The following is a 14,635-nucleotide window of genomic DNA, read 5'->3' on the forward strand; positions in this document are numbered from 1 at the left end:
GGCTGTCCGCCGGGGCCGTTCCAGCTTCAGCTGATAATGAGTTTATTGCATTAGTACAGTCGGCCTGCCCCCCCGCCCCCCCAGCCCAGCCCGTTCACAGCTTTCTGCTCATTGCCCGAGGAGGCGGTCCTTCTCCCAGGGTGGGGACTCCTGGCACCTCTCCCGTCCAGGTCGTTGCTCTGGAGCCCTGATTCTTTGCCTTCTCCCGACCAGCCGGACCCTGTGCCCGGCCTGAGCTGCCCCTCCCCGGGCTACATTCAAGGGTTATCCACTGTTAATAAATAAGCTGGCGCGTCTGCCCCACGGCCCGAGCCTGGCCGGCGGTGTCTCGGTTGGCCGGGGGCCGCTGTGTGCCCGCTCCCTAGCTGTCTTTTCCCAGGGTCTGTCCGCCCCTCTCCCGCCAGTCGTCTCATCTCCCCAGTCCCCGGCGTGGGGACTGCCGAGTCACCAGTGCGCTGCGCTACGTGGCCCCCGCTCAGCGCGCGGCTCTGGGGCGTGTGTCCGCCGGTTGCGACCCTTTCTCTGCGACTCAGGAAGCTGTGCGCGCGGGGCGGGCTGCGGTCGACACATTCGCAGGGAGCTTGCGCCACCGCCACCCGGCTCCACCAGCTGTAGGAAGTCCCGGTACCAGAGCTTGGGGCCCGGGGGCACTACGGGCGCAGCCTCCTCGGTCCGGGCCAGCCTTTCTGCCTGCGCAGCACTCAGTACGTGCAGCACCAGGCGACGCAGCGGCTGCGAAAAGCCCTGCTCCACTGCTGTACACAGGTACGCGCCTGAGTCCCCGCGTCGCAGGCCGCGCAACAGCAGCCCCCGCGTAGTGCGCTCGGTGCGCTCCTCCGCCGGCACCTGTAGGCCCGGCCAGAGTGAGGCGCGGCGGTAAGGTCGGGAACCCCGCTCCCGGGCGCCACCGTGAGACAGTAGAGGCAAGGGTCTGCGACGGCCACGCGGCGCGCCGGCGTGTGTGTGTGTGTGTGTGTGTGTGTGTGTGTGTGTGTGTGTGTGTGTGTGTGTGTGTGTGTGTGGTGTGTGTGTGTGGGGGGGGGTGGTGGTGGTGGTGGTGGTGGTGGTGGTGGTTTGTGTGTTGCCTAATTAGCCGGAACAGGCCTCACCAGGTTGTGGAGTGCAGGTGAAATAGGAAGAAAGAGATCAGGGTTGGCAGAGCCGCACTAGGTGGAGCTAGACCTCATCTAGATGTGGGGAGAAGGCCAGGGCCTCATTATTCAGGGCGGAGCCTCTACTGGATGTAAAGAGCCCGACGAGGGCATGGTTGGGAGGTTCCCCACCACCACCACCAGGCTCACCGGGACGCCGGCCGTCTCCCCTGCGCGATGGAAGGTCCACTCCACATGCGCCTGCAGCGAGCGAGGCTCACACTCCAGGAAGGCGCTGCCGCCCTCCACACCTAACACCTTCCGCTCCAGCAATGCGGGATGTGACGAGTCTGGGGGCAAAGGGAATGAATGTCAGATACAGGCCAAGCGGGGCAGGGTGGGGCGTCTTCAAGGACTGAGAGATGGGGGCAGCTGGAGCACTCACCCCCAGAGCACAGCGTTCTGGGGTCGCCGTTCTTTATGTCTTGCCTCCGGAATCGCCTGGGGGGAACATTGGAGCTTCCCTGAGCCCCTCTTCTTTTAGCCATGGACTCCCTCCCAGCGGCCCGCCACAACCCTGCCCACCTCTTGCCACTGGGCTGGAAGCGTGTGCACGCGGCCCCGTCCCAAGCGCAGTAGGGGTCACGCGCCAGGCAACATTCGGCGCAGGCGCGGCCGTGGGCAGCGCAGCGTTGCAACGGGATCTGGGCCACTGCGCTCCGTGAGGCTACGTACAGCTGGTGCTAGGGGGCACGAGGGGCTCCGGGGTGACCGAAGGCGGCCCTGTGCCCACCTCCCATCGGTCAGGGATCCCTTCCCCACTTGACAGATGGGAACACTGAGGTCTCAGGTCACACAGTCTAGTGAAGGCAGAGCCTATACTCAAACCCCAGGCTTCAAACTACCAAGGGAAGCATGGAGGTACGGGCGCCTGGGCACCCGCTTGGTCCATGGCACCCCTAAGACTTCTGATCACTTACCCTCTTGGAAGAGATTTGCATGCTGGTGACAGCAGCAGAGTCCTGAGAGAGAAGGGGCACTGGAATCAGGGCTAAGTGGAGTGGAGGAAGCCCAGGTGACAGGAAGGGGAGGGGGGATTAGGTCTCACCTCAAACACCTGCAGCTCCTCCAGGAGCAGCCCCTCAGCATTAGGCCGGCTGCTCTTGGGGACGGAGATCACCTTCAGCACGGTGCCAGCATCTGCAGGAATGAGGAGGGGTGAATGACTCCTTGTGTTCCCTGACAGCTAAGGCCAGGGGTCTCTTCATCTCCGAGGCCTCTACCCTCAACATGGTTGGGTCCGTGGAGAATGTGGGTTGGAACAATCAGAGCAGCATCCAGAAGGAGATGGGGGCACAGCCCCAGCAAGGGCCTGGAGAGAGGACTGAACATGGGGAGCTTCCGTTAACAAGCCAAAGAGCCTAGACTGGGTCTGGCTGGTGGTTCTGGCAGGACCCTGACCTGTGCCAATGAAGAGGACGTCGTAGTGTCCGTCAGCTGCTGCTACGCGGTCTGCAGTGATCTGGGTGAAGGTGTACCCGGCACCCACTTGTAGGAAGAGAGGGTGCCCCCCCACAGGCAGAACTGAATTGTACATGAGGGGGTGGTTCCGGGCAAACTGGATGACATCATCAGGAAAATCCTTGGTGGAACTGAAGGTGCCAAAGGTCTTGCTGGGACACTGGGGGATAGGAAGGAGGCAAGACAGGGATGTGGGGATGAGCGCCTGGTGTGCAGCCATCCGCAAAACTCTGGGAACCCGGAGTGTATATATATGAGGGTGGGTGTCATGGACAGAGACCCAGCCTTGCCCTTGGGAGTCTGAGGAGGAAATGTGGCCTTCCCCTGGGGTCCTGTCTGATGAAGGTGACGTTTCTTCCACCCATAGCAAAAAGAAGAAACCATATTTATCAAAAAGACCCCAGGCCAAGTTCTCTACCCCTGAGGCTTTCAGTGGGTTGTGATGGGGGTTCCCTGGGCTACGTACCATGCCCGGCCGGGGGTAGGGGACACGACCCTGGTAGGACACCCACTGGTGCATGGGCCCCTCCTTGTGTGCAAAGGGTCCAAGGAAGGCCCGGCGCACATCATTCATGCTGTACACGCACACTGCGGAGCCCTGGAAGATGCCACTGCAGGCGAAGATGTGAGTGGAGTGAAGGGCCCAGCAGAGCCCGGTCGGCCCCACCCGGCTACCTCCCAACCCTCACCTGGAAGTGGAGAAGATAGCGTAGAGCAGTGGGGTCCAGCGGTCCCTGGAGGACAGCAGGAACACATCCTCTGCAGGGAAAGGACCTAGTTGGGGGAGAGCCCACAGCCCCACAGGCCAGCCAGGCTCCAGGGTCTGTGCCCCTGCACTCTCTCCCCCAACTCCACTCCCCACTCCTCGCACTCACGGAGCTGGTCGAAGTGCGTGTCGCCCGCCACGCCTGGCACGGAGCACACCAGCCGCGCCTTCAGGAAAGTGGTCCACTTGTTGACCAGGCTGCGCTGCCCACCCACATCATTCTGCGGGGTCAATAGGAGGGGATGAGGGCGAGTCCTCTGAGGGCAAAGGGGCAGGGCGGGAGTCAACAGATGCTGGCCAAGGTCTCCTCACCCGGCAGATCTGGCCAACACGGGACACGGACAGGCGTCCCAGTGCCGGGGCAGCCTCCACTGCCAACTCACGGAAGAAGAAGTAGATCTTGTCATCATCTGGGTTCTCACTCTCAGGAATCCAAAAGACCTTGACGAACTTGGGCTCTGGCCACAGCAGGAGGCGTGGTGTCAGCGAGGTCCTGGCCTCCTCCCCACCCCCACTCCACAGGAGACCCAGGTGCTGCCTCCTCTTCCTCTCACAACAGCCCCACAGGCAGCAACGACTACACAAACTCTAGAATCAAGTTCAGACGGCCGTCCACGTGAACAGACTCCAAAGGTTCAGGGCCTGCGAGTCATGAAGCAGCCACGAGAGGGCAGCAGAGACCATGGCTACTTGGGCACACAGGCGGAGGGAGCTTCTGCCAGGTACAACCCTCTTACCTTGCCCCTGACAGTTCCCCAGGCCTGTGGGCCAAGAAAGGAGGGAGATGGGGTACCTGGTTTTACCTTCACTCAAGAGTCTTCCTCTCTAGCAGGAAGCAGATGCCCCCACTCCTGTTTCAAGAACTCTACTGGGTGCCATTACTCTCAGAATAAATACCCTGGCCCCTGACAGTCCAAGCCCCGTATGAATCTGTTCCTCGGCTTGTTCCTGCCCCAGTGCCTTTGCACTGGTTATTCTCTCTGCCCGGAATGCTCCTCCCTCAATCCTGCTGTGCTTTGGGAATTAGCTCACATCTCCTCAGCAGAATGAATTCTTTTCCCCAAACTTCCCACCACTACCACCTTTCCCCCTCCTCTTCTCATTGGTCTCATGGCCATTGAAATTGATCTTATATTTGTTAGGAGGCCCATGAACTCAAAGAGGGCATGTCTCATCTGCCCTGCCACCCCAGTGCCTAACACAAGGCCTGCCACATGGTGCCCTTGGTGAAACCTGGCTGCACCCATTGCTCACTTCTTTTATGGACCTTACTCAGCCCCTGCCCTGTTGAGGATGAGGGCCTTCTCCCACCAGCCCCACCAGCCTTTCACCGTTGAGCCAGCGGGAATCATGTGGTTCTGTTCGGAGACTCGGACGCGGGCCCAGGCTGCGGAAGATGGTGAAGTCCCGGCCCATGAGGTCTGCAGCCACCCCCGAGTATAGCTCTTCCCCTGCAGACAGGGCAAGGGCTGCTTAACCAAGGCTGAAGGTTCTGAGGGAAGGGGTTGTGGAGCTCTGGGGGCTCTTGGGGAGTCAGTGAGCCTATGGAGGATCCCTGGGGCTCTAGGGAGGGTCTTGGGACTTGGTGAAGTTCTTGAGTCCCTTAGGGGTTCCAGGAATTCTGTCGGGGTCCCAGCCTTTGGACTTACCCACCAGCACGGAGGCTGCTTGATGCCTGGGGTCATAAGGACTCTTGCCCTTGCCATCCTCTAGCTTTTGAAGGTCCAGCCGGAGCACGGGCTCCTGGGAGGTGGGGGAAGTTGTTACAGCCAGGCCCTTCTTTACTCTCCCAACCTCCCTTTCTGCCTGAATCTGGCCTTACCTCTAGCCGGTGGCCCACCTCCACAAATGCACAGGTTGGGTGGAAGGCCCCTGTGCCACAGGCCAGCAGGTGGGTGCGGTTGTAGGCATGCAGCACCTTCACGAAGTTCATGCACTCAGTCTAGTGGGCAGGCAGGGGCAGAGACAATGAGGCAGGAGCAGGAAGGCAGCCTTAAGAGGCCCCAGCTCACCAGTGGCACCCCTACCCCTTCTTTTCTTCTGCTTCAGTCCTGGCAAGTACCAACACGGGCTATAGGGACCTGGGTGCTATTGGTGACCGGCCCAGCCCACCTTCTCCAGAATGGATACATGGGGAAACATAGGCTTGCATTGCCCCCTATGACTCACAGGCCCCCAAGAAGAATCACATGAACACCCCCTGACTCACTACCTCTAGACTTCAGCCACCTCAGCCTCCCTACCCCCTTCCCAGGCAGAACAGGCAGGCCTCTGTTTCAGCACTGCCCTGTCTATACAGTGAGGGGATGACCCTCCCCACCCCTACCCCGGCAGCCAACACTCACACCAATGTCCTTTCCCGCCCAGTTGCACTCCTCTCGCCATTCCACAGGGGCCGGCCAGGCCAGCTATGGGAGGTTGGGGAAGGGGGAATACAGGTCAGCGACTTCAGATGGTCTCTATGTCGAGGATGTCCACTCGGGACCCATCCCCCTAGGTATCTCCAGTCAGTCTGGAGTGGGGTCCCGGGGCTCTTTCCCTGGGTATCGCTGAGGCTGGGGATCCTTGGCACCTTCTTGGCCCGCTTGCTGATGTTGTCCAGGCTGAGGGAGGCCACGTGGTTCTCAGCACCCACAAACAGGCGTCCACGCTCCTCATCCACTAGCAAAGCTTCATAACAGCAGGTCTTTGCCAGCCTGAAGGTCCGGAGACCATGCCGTGCCTGGAGCTCTACAAGGTGAGGATACCACTGAGGATTTGCTACTGGAAGCTTCCCCCAGGCCCTGCCTGTTGTCTCTTTCACATGCCAAGGTACATGTGACCTGGCCCACACACGTGAATTTACATGCATGTGAGTTTACACATGAAGGCAGGCCCACCCATGTGTGAAGCTTCAAGGGTGGGCAGTGCAGCCACCCCCCCATACCCCCAGGGGAAGGAAGGTTGAGCTCCTTGGGCGTGCTTGGACAAGAAGTGTCTCCAGGCGGGCACACTGGGAGGCCAGGGTTCTGGGGGAGGCCAGACATGTAGGGAAAGCTGGAAGCCCACCCCCCAAGTCAGGCTGAGGGTTCTCTGCCACCAGCCTAAGCTCAGTGTGATGCCACTGCTTAGTGACCACGCTCCTATGTAGGGGGTGTGGGAAGGGGGTTCTAACGGCCCCCACTCCTCAACTTCCCTGGGAGTAAGGAATGGGACAGAGGCAGGATCTGTTGCCATGGGGACAGAAGGGTCTTTCTGGGAAAGCACGAGGAGAATGTGGGCAAAGAGGATGGAGACTGAGGCCAAGATAGGGTTAACTGAAGATGGCCTGAGAGTGTTCCCAATCCAAACTGGGTCAGGTGGCACACACATGTGTGGCAGCAAACACAATGCCCCCTACCCACGTTAGACCCCTTCCTGCCCACCCTGAGCTGGGCTTTCCTGCATACCAGATGCGCCTACCTTGGAAGGAGAGCCGAAGGCGTGGGGGGCTGGGGGAGGCACCCCCCAGCACTGCTGTCCAGAGCAGGACCAGGCCTGGGATCATGGCGGCAGCCTCCGCCTGCCCCATCCCGGCTCAGGGCGCTCAGGGTTCAGCAGGCGTGTGAGGAGACTTGAGCCGCCCTGGACTCTGCCCCGGGATCTGGAAAAGGAGTAGCAGCAAGGACGAGGGCGAGGGCGGGAGGCTAGGGGGGAGTCCCCAGGGATCAGATTACACCCCTAGGGGAAGGAGGCTAGGGGGTGGCATTCCACTTCCGAGCCCTCCCCGCCCTTGGAGGGTGCCCCGCCTGGCCACAATCACAGACACACCCACGCTGGGCACACCCGCAGGGTCACCCCGGTACTGGCAGGCACCGGTCCCACCACCACCACGTCACCCTCCCCAGTAACCCGCCCTCCCGTATACACACTCAGACATTAATTCACACATTCTGTGCGCTTACTTCATGCCAGCCTGGGACTTGGGCTGGGGGCACTGGGGGACACAGACAAGGTCCCCATGCAGGAGGGGGCAGAGTGCCAACAAGGAGTCAGATGGGTGTGTTTTAGAGAGCGGCAAGTGCAAAGAGCAAAACAAGCCAGTCATGGGAGTGAAAGCAGCAGGAGGGAGTCAGCCCTCTAGATATGGCTGTGTAGCCACAGGCCCACAGAGGAACAGAGACGTGGGCGCCTGTGAGGGTGAACGTTTCTGAGGGTCCCTTTGTATATCTGTATTGCACGTGTGTGTGTAGTGTGCATGCACACACAGGTGTACATGTCTATGTGAGACCACGTGGCATGTGTGTTTATTACACATGTAGGTATGTGGCATGTGCGTGTGGGCATACATGGCATTGTATGTATGTCTATGCAGTGTATGTCTGTGTGATGTGCACGGGTACCTATGTGTGTCACAATGTATGCACGTGCAAATGTGTGTGCACAGGTGAGTGTATGCATGTCTCTGGACATGCAGGTGAGCAAACACAACTGCGGTCTCAGTCAATCACTGACTTCAACCCATTTCCCAGAGGGAGAAGAGCTGCCCGGGAGACCCAGGCTGAAGCCCCAGCACTGACTTGGGGCTCCTGCCGCTCAGATCCAACAGCCCCAGCTCCAGCCGGCCTCTCTCTCTCCTCCTCCCAGAAGATGCAAGGGGCTGGTCACACATAGAAATTCGGTGAGCTCAGACTTCAGACCCAAGAGAATCAAGTGGGGAGAGCCAAGGGCCTGAGGAAGCCTCTCCCCCAGCTGGAGGAGCTGCCCTTCCCCCTCCCTGAACCTCTCTCTCCCCTGCCCTCGCCCTTAGGGTTTCCCCATCTTTGACCCCCTCCATCTCTCTGAGCCAGAGCCCTTCCCTGCACCTCAGATGGAGCCAGGCTCTGGCCGCGATGCCCTTCTCCTTCCCAGAGGCTGGCCGGACAGGTGCCGGGCACAGGAGCCCTGGTGTGGGACAAAGTTGTGGGGTGCAATAAAGCAAGGGGCACAGCTGCTGAGGCATGTTTCAGACCACTCCCCTCATGCCCCTGCCCAGCTCTGGAGCTCCTGGCCCCCTCCCATGCTGGGACTCCCACCTCCCTCCTTCCCTCCACTGACCCTTGCCGTTGCCTCTGCCTCTTCCGGGCCTGTGAAGTCTGTGATGCCACAAAACACCTGGCTGCCTTCCCACACTCTACCAAGCACGCCGGCAGCAGCGCCTCCCCCCACCCTAGCCCCTTCTCACCCTGGAGAAGGGGAGAAGCCTAGGGGCATCAGGGCACCCTCTGACGGCTCCTTTAAGGAGCAGCCCCCGCCCCCACCAAGCCAGCCACCGCCCCACACACGCCGTCAAGTTTACGGGGTGGGGCAGGCAGATCGAGTGACTGGGCTGGCGGCCTGGATGGCTGGAGATGGTGGCCCAGCTGGAGTGGAGTGGGCACAAGGGAGGGGCGAGTAGGGGCGACCCCTCCCCTGTCAGTCCTCAGGGCAGTAGGGCCCAAGCAGCAGTCCTGGAAGTGGCGCTACCAGTCAAGGCAAAGGAGGAAGAAGCAATAGACTCCTACCCAGCTCCAGGGACAGGAGGGCCAGAGAGGGGCAGGCAGAGCAGTAGTCAGCAGATCCCGGAAGCCCAGTAAGTCTTATTGTGCACTGCAGGGTGTGGGCCCATCCAGACACCGAGTCCTGGATGGAGGTGAGGGGCACGCTGTGCCAGCTCTGTGACTCCAGTCTTTCTTCTAGGTTGAAGGTGGGAGGAACTGCCCCACCAAACACAGAACAAGGTACCCAAAGGGGCCTCTGTCACAGCTAGGACAGGGCTCCTACACCTCAGCGCCTCAGTTGGGAAGGGTCTGGGGGCTTGGCTTACAGCTGATTCTGATGGACACACACTGTACTGCCGGGGGTACTTCTTTGGAAAGGCTGAATGTTGACAATGGCCGAGTGGGGACCTCAGGTCCACCGGGGTGAACATGCCAGGGATGGAGGATGGGCTTCCACTCTTCAATCCCCCCAAAAAGCATCCTCCTGCAACATCCCCAAGGCTGGTCAGCAGCTCTTCAGGGGTCTGCAAGGGAAGCTGTGTGGCCACTGTGTGCTGCACATAGTTCTGCTGCCCATTTCCTGCCAAGTCCCCGGCAGTAGAAGTGTCTGTGCCCAGCCAGGGTGGGGCCATGCATGCCTTTATCCTGAGCCTCAGGGCTTAGTGTGCCTGGCCTGGCTGGCTGGCTGGCTGGCAGGGAAGGGTAGGGGTCACTGGGAGGCCTTCAGGGGAGGCGGGGAGTAGAGGGACACCCCTCCCTGAGCTCCTGGGCTTCCGGGATGTGGCCTGTCCTTCCTCCCAGGCTCTCTTGCCTTGGACCTGGGCAGTCTCCCCTGGCCCCATGCAAGCAAACAAAATTCTTTGGCTGTTTATAATTTTCCACCCAAGCAGCCAAGATCAGCAAGTGCCTTTGAGATCCCCACCCACCCCTGCTGTGCCCCCTACCTGCCCCCACTGCTTTTAGTTCTTCAGGCCCAGGGTCCCAGCCTATTTCATTCTACCCACCCCCACCCACCCTAGTCCTGTGACCATACTGAGAAATGGGACTAGGACTCCCCCACCATCTTCCCAACACCCTGGGACTCAACCCCCAGCCAACGCAACTGGGCTGTCCCTAGGCCACCTGAGCCCTTTGCATTGCCTTCCACTACATGTGTCCCCTCCCTGGAGCAGGAAGGGGGATTCCCAGGAGTAGCAGCTCAAGTTGTCCCTCTCCCACAAGGTGTCCTTTTTGTTCCTCAGGCCCAGGGCCAAGTGTGTGCCAGGCCCTGAGCAGGGACCTCATGGAGACAGCACTCACGGAGAAGGGTCATTGGCTGTGGGTCACACTGGGCTCTGGAAGTCCCCAGAGATTCTGGAAACAAGCAGCCAGGGCCTGTGTATCCATAGAATGGGACAAACCAGGGGAGGCAACTGGGGTCCTTACTCCTTCCTGCACCCCTACCCTAGGGCCCTCTCAGGCTCCTGGGCCTCCACCATTTGCCGGGGCATCTGTGGGTAAAGGCCTGCCTGCTTCTCGTCCTGGTGCTGCTTGTCAGGGGCACAGCCTGCCAAGGCCTCAGTTTTTCCCTCTGGAAATAACTGGATTGTAGTGCCAAGTCCCAGCACCTGCCTACCTCTCACCAGCTGGGCCTGCCCCCTGCACCCTGCCTGGACTATGGATCACCCATCTGAGGAAGGCTGCAGCCCAGCCTCCCAGTGCCCAGCCTGGGCTGGGTCACCTTGGCTCCCAACTCACACCTGCTTTAGCCATCAAGGCTGGTGGCTCCAGCTTTCCCGTTCTGGCCACGTGGGTACAAGGACAAGCTCCCTGCTAGCTTAGGCATGGGTGGGGAGGGAGGCAGGGGCAGTTGAAAGTGGGCCTGGAGAGAACCTAAGCAAGACCTACTTCCCTGACACTCCACCACCACCTCAGGGGGTCTCCTGGGAAAGAGTCTGTCGAGGCACTTCCCCACCCGCCCCCAGGCTGGCCTCCACGCTCCCAGGGGACCCCTGGCCCACCTTTTTGGAAAGATCAGCTCTTCCCTTCCTTGCCTGTTCCCCTTCCCTTCTGAGGGCCATTTCAGAGCTGAGGTGGAGGGGCTGAAGGAGGGGCCACCAGGAACCCTGGGCCTCTGGCTGTGGCCCTGCCCCCACCCACTCCGCCCCAGCCCTCCGCCTCCTGCACATTCCTCCCCGGCTGAGGTCAACCCCTCTGGGATGGGGCAGCCTCCCCCCCCACCCCCTCCACCAGCCACATCACAGCTCTTCACTCACTCCTGTTTTCCTCATTGCCCAGCAGAGGGGAGGGGGTGGGGCCTCCCTCTCCCCTCCTTCTTCATAGGCTGGGGGAGGGGTGAGGGCGGTGCCAGGAATGCTGCAAAAGTGGACTCCAGTAACCCACTATACTCATTAACATACATTCACACAACGCTGCATTCCCAGGTGTGCAGTCGCGGGGGGAGCTCCCGATACTCTGGCATGTGAGGGGTGCCCAGGGATCATCCCCCTAGTAGCCAGCCTGGGGAGAGGTGGGGCTGAATCCTGACCTCTTCACTCCCTAGGGGGAGACAGAACCTCTCAGATGGCTCCCCACACTGTCCTGCGGTGTTGTGGATGGGGGACTGGGCAGGTTTGGCACACGGGGGGTGCACAAGTGTGCACTCTCGTTTCCCCCTCTGCACTGTACATCCTGTGGCATCCAGGCCTGGGAGCCTCGAGGGAGACCGTTCCCTGTCGTGTCTCCTAGAGAGACCCTTCTCAGGCTTGGGTCCTCTCCTGTCCCCTTCCCTCCCCCACACTTCCTTCTACCCCCCACCCTCCACCCCAGCACAGTGACTTCCCTGAGCCTCCACCTGAACCTCCTTCCCTCCGCAGCACCTGAGGACTCCTCGGTCTTCTTACTCCACAAGTCTCCAACCCCTCTTGCAGGCACAAGTCCACACCCCTCCTCCAGAGATCCCCTAGCTCAGGGAGGTCTTTCTGTGTGTGGAAGGCAGGACAAGGCCCCGCCTCCTCCCCCTGCAGACTGAAGCCTCACCCCTTTATCCTACCCCAGGCTGTGTCCCTGGGGTCTTTCTGCCACCTCCTCCTCTCGAGGCCTCCCTTCTACAGGCACCCCCAGCCCCTGACTCAGAGAGCTGGGGGCGGGATCCCAGGTCTTAGCTTGGCATTCACACCACTCATGCCTAACTCAGCCCTGGCCAGCCTGTCAGTGCTCCAGCCACCCCATTGCCTGAGGCAGCAGCTTTCTTTGCCAGGACTTTGCTTGCCCTCCAGCTGTTAGGCCCGCCCCTCTGCCACCTGCTGGACTCCTCACCATTCACTATCCATCTCTTTGTGAAGCCCCGGATGCCTGTAACACCAGGTTCAGGCCTCTGCATGATTCTGCATTCCCCAGCAGCTGTCAGCGATCATCACTGGGGACCCGAGGACCCAAGAGAGGACAGGCACAGAGAGGCAGGAGATAGAGTGCCTGCAGGAAGCCCTTCCACCTACCTGGGCCTAGGTAGTGATGGGGGACTAAGGGAGAAAGGAGACCTCAGGCCCCTCCTTGACCCTGCACCAGCCCCTCAAGCCTTGACTTATTTTTTTTTTTCCTCCCCTTCTTCCACGTCCCCCCCTACTCCGGTTCAAGCCATTGTTTCTCAGTCTAGTTGTGTAGGACACAGCTCCCTGGCCCATGCTGGTATTGTGAGCCTTGCGCTCCCCTCTCGGCTGAGGCAGACGGTCGCCAGCCATGGGTCGGCCGCTCACAGCAGCTCACGGCCGCTCATGATGGCTGCCGGCCACTCATTGGCCACTCATGGTGGCACACGGTAGCCCACGTGTGGGGACAGAGTCCCAGAGAGCAGTTTCCAGGCTCTCAGCCTCACGTGGAAAGGTGCTGGCTCGGGTAGTAGATGGCCGTCATCTGTGACTGGTTGGCCATCAGCTGTAACTAGTTAGCCATTAGCCGTTGATGTAACTGCCATGGCTGCGTTGGTTGGTTGGCAGGTAGAAAAGTGGACGGCGGATTGTGAGTTGTGTGGCTACTACTTCCTATGTGTGTCTCGCCCAGCCACCAGTGAGACTGGGGTGCAGGAAGATCCCTTGTTGGGGTACTGGCGGATGTTTGCTCCCTGTGTCTCCAACCCAGCCGCCAGTGAGAATATAGTGGTATGACTCCCCTATGTATGGCTCTGTTGGTGTTCCTTTTTGGCCTCACCATATCCTGCATTCTTATGTGGGGAGCAAGACTAGAGACCCCACATGATACCCTGCGTGACACCACGGGCAGCTCACAGCAGCTCCTCTGGCGGCTCACGGCAGCCCAGCTCCAGGGAGAGCTGTTGTTCACAATCTTAGCTGTAGAGGGCGCAGCTCATTGGCCCATGTGGGAATCGAACTGGCAGCCTTTAGCGTTAGGACCATGGAGCTCCAACTGCCTGAGCCACGGGGCAGCCCAAGCCTTGGCTTCTTCTACCCAGTGTGGTCATAAAACAGAGTCAGTGTCTTTCCATTGATGTCAAACTGATTTTTCTTTTATCCAAGATTACCTGTAGGACTGTATCTCATGCAAGGGGAAAAACCAAGGCAGGAAGAAAGGGATCCATGGCCTTGACCTCTGTCCCCTGGGACACTGGTGTCCATCACTGTGATTAACTGAGTGGCTGGTAGGCATGGACGCACTTGCGGTCACACAGCTGTACGCACACCCTAGCTGGCTTGAGGCCCTCCTTGGGTGTGTATTGGGCGTTGGCTTGTCCAAGGGGGTTTGGGAGAATGCACAGCCCCAGGGCAGGGATGAAGGACCCTGGGATCTCTTTTAGGGCAACACAGGGTGGGGCTCAACTGTTTGGGAGTGGGCCTGGACCCAGAACTCAGCCAAGAGGAGCTGCCGTCCTGTGCCTGCCCTCTCCCTGACTCCAAGGACAACTTGGACCCGGCTGGCCATGCCACAGGCTGAGTGGCTGCAGTCAGGGCTTGGATCCTCCAGTCTTGGTGGCTTGGCACACTGGGCCTGGGGACGGTAATTCTGAGGGGCTCTGAGGGGAGTAGGTTTCATGACATCAGGAGGAACCATTGGGGCTGCCCCGGAACATGGTGAGAGGGCTTCCTCCAGGCCTTGACAGCCCTGCAGTCTAGAAGCCCCAGTTCTAATGGGGCCCCCTTCCCATTCTGGAGCTGGCATCTGGGCCTCCACCAGCCTGCTGGGGGAGTCTGGGCCAGGGGAGCTGCGGAGGGGCTGTCAACCTGGCTCCTCCCCACAGGGTCTCCCTACACCCTCCCCTCTTCAGGCGTCTCTACTCAGAGCTGTCTTTCTCTCTTCCCAGCTGTCTCCCCACTCCCAAATGGGTTAAAAACACCAAGGCTGCCACCACATCGATAGCCTGAGCAACTATTTGGAGTGTGGTGAGCCCTCTGAGAGGTGGATCAGCCATAGAATAGTCCCCACTGGCTGGAGACAGCCCACCTCTCACAGGCTAACAGGCTTGGTCTGGGAGCAGGACCCTGGGTCTCTTGCCTGGCTCTGCCTGCCTAAGAGACCTGGCCCTCCTAGCTGCAGTTGCCCATGGGTGGGGCCAGAAAGATGGGCCTCCTTAGGCTGGGAGAGCTCAGGGGGACATAGAGTCAGGGAGCATTGAATCTCTACCTCCCCTCACCCAGCTGCTCCCAGGGATGAGGGATGGCTGAGGTCCAGCCCTGGACAGCTCCAGGTAGTGGGGGATCCTCAAGAGTCAACTTCATGGAGTCCCTCCTGTTGGGGTGCAGGACACCTGGGATGCCCCCCTGCCTTCCATCCCCCATGGCTGGGAATTT

At 60.2% G+C, this 14,635-nt stretch overlaps 1 protein-coding gene across 1 annotated transcript; it reads right to left on the reverse strand.

Annotated features, from left to right (window-relative positions):
• Positions 1–10,981, reverse strand: SEMA3B (semaphorin 3B). The gene is made up of 18 exons (XM_033133222.1): positions 10,856–10,981; positions 6,820–7,000; positions 5,951–6,108; positions 5,724–5,786; positions 5,201–5,320; positions 5,028–5,121; positions 4,710–4,829; positions 3,691–3,836; positions 3,488–3,599; positions 3,302–3,371; positions 3,079–3,223; positions 2,553–2,772; positions 2,200–2,291; positions 2,072–2,113; positions 1,677–1,834; positions 1,537–1,592; positions 1,302–1,441; positions 1–846 (listed from the first exon to the last, which is right to left on the reverse strand). Exons 2-18 carry the CDS (start codon positions 6,926–6,928, stop codon positions 445–447), a joined length of 2,247 nt encoding a protein of 748 aa, XP_032989113.1. The 5' UTR covers positions 6,929–7,000; positions 10,856–10,981; the 3' UTR covers positions 1–444.
• Between the last annotated feature and the right edge of the window lie 3,654 nt (positions 10,982–14,635).

This window comes from Rhinolophus ferrumequinum, chromosome 17 (genome assembly GCF_004115265.2).
Source record: "Rhinolophus ferrumequinum isolate MPI-CBG mRhiFer1 chromosome 17, mRhiFer1_v1.p, whole genome shotgun sequence".
NCBI lineage: Eukaryota > Metazoa > Chordata > Mammalia > Chiroptera > Rhinolophidae > Rhinolophus > Rhinolophus ferrumequinum.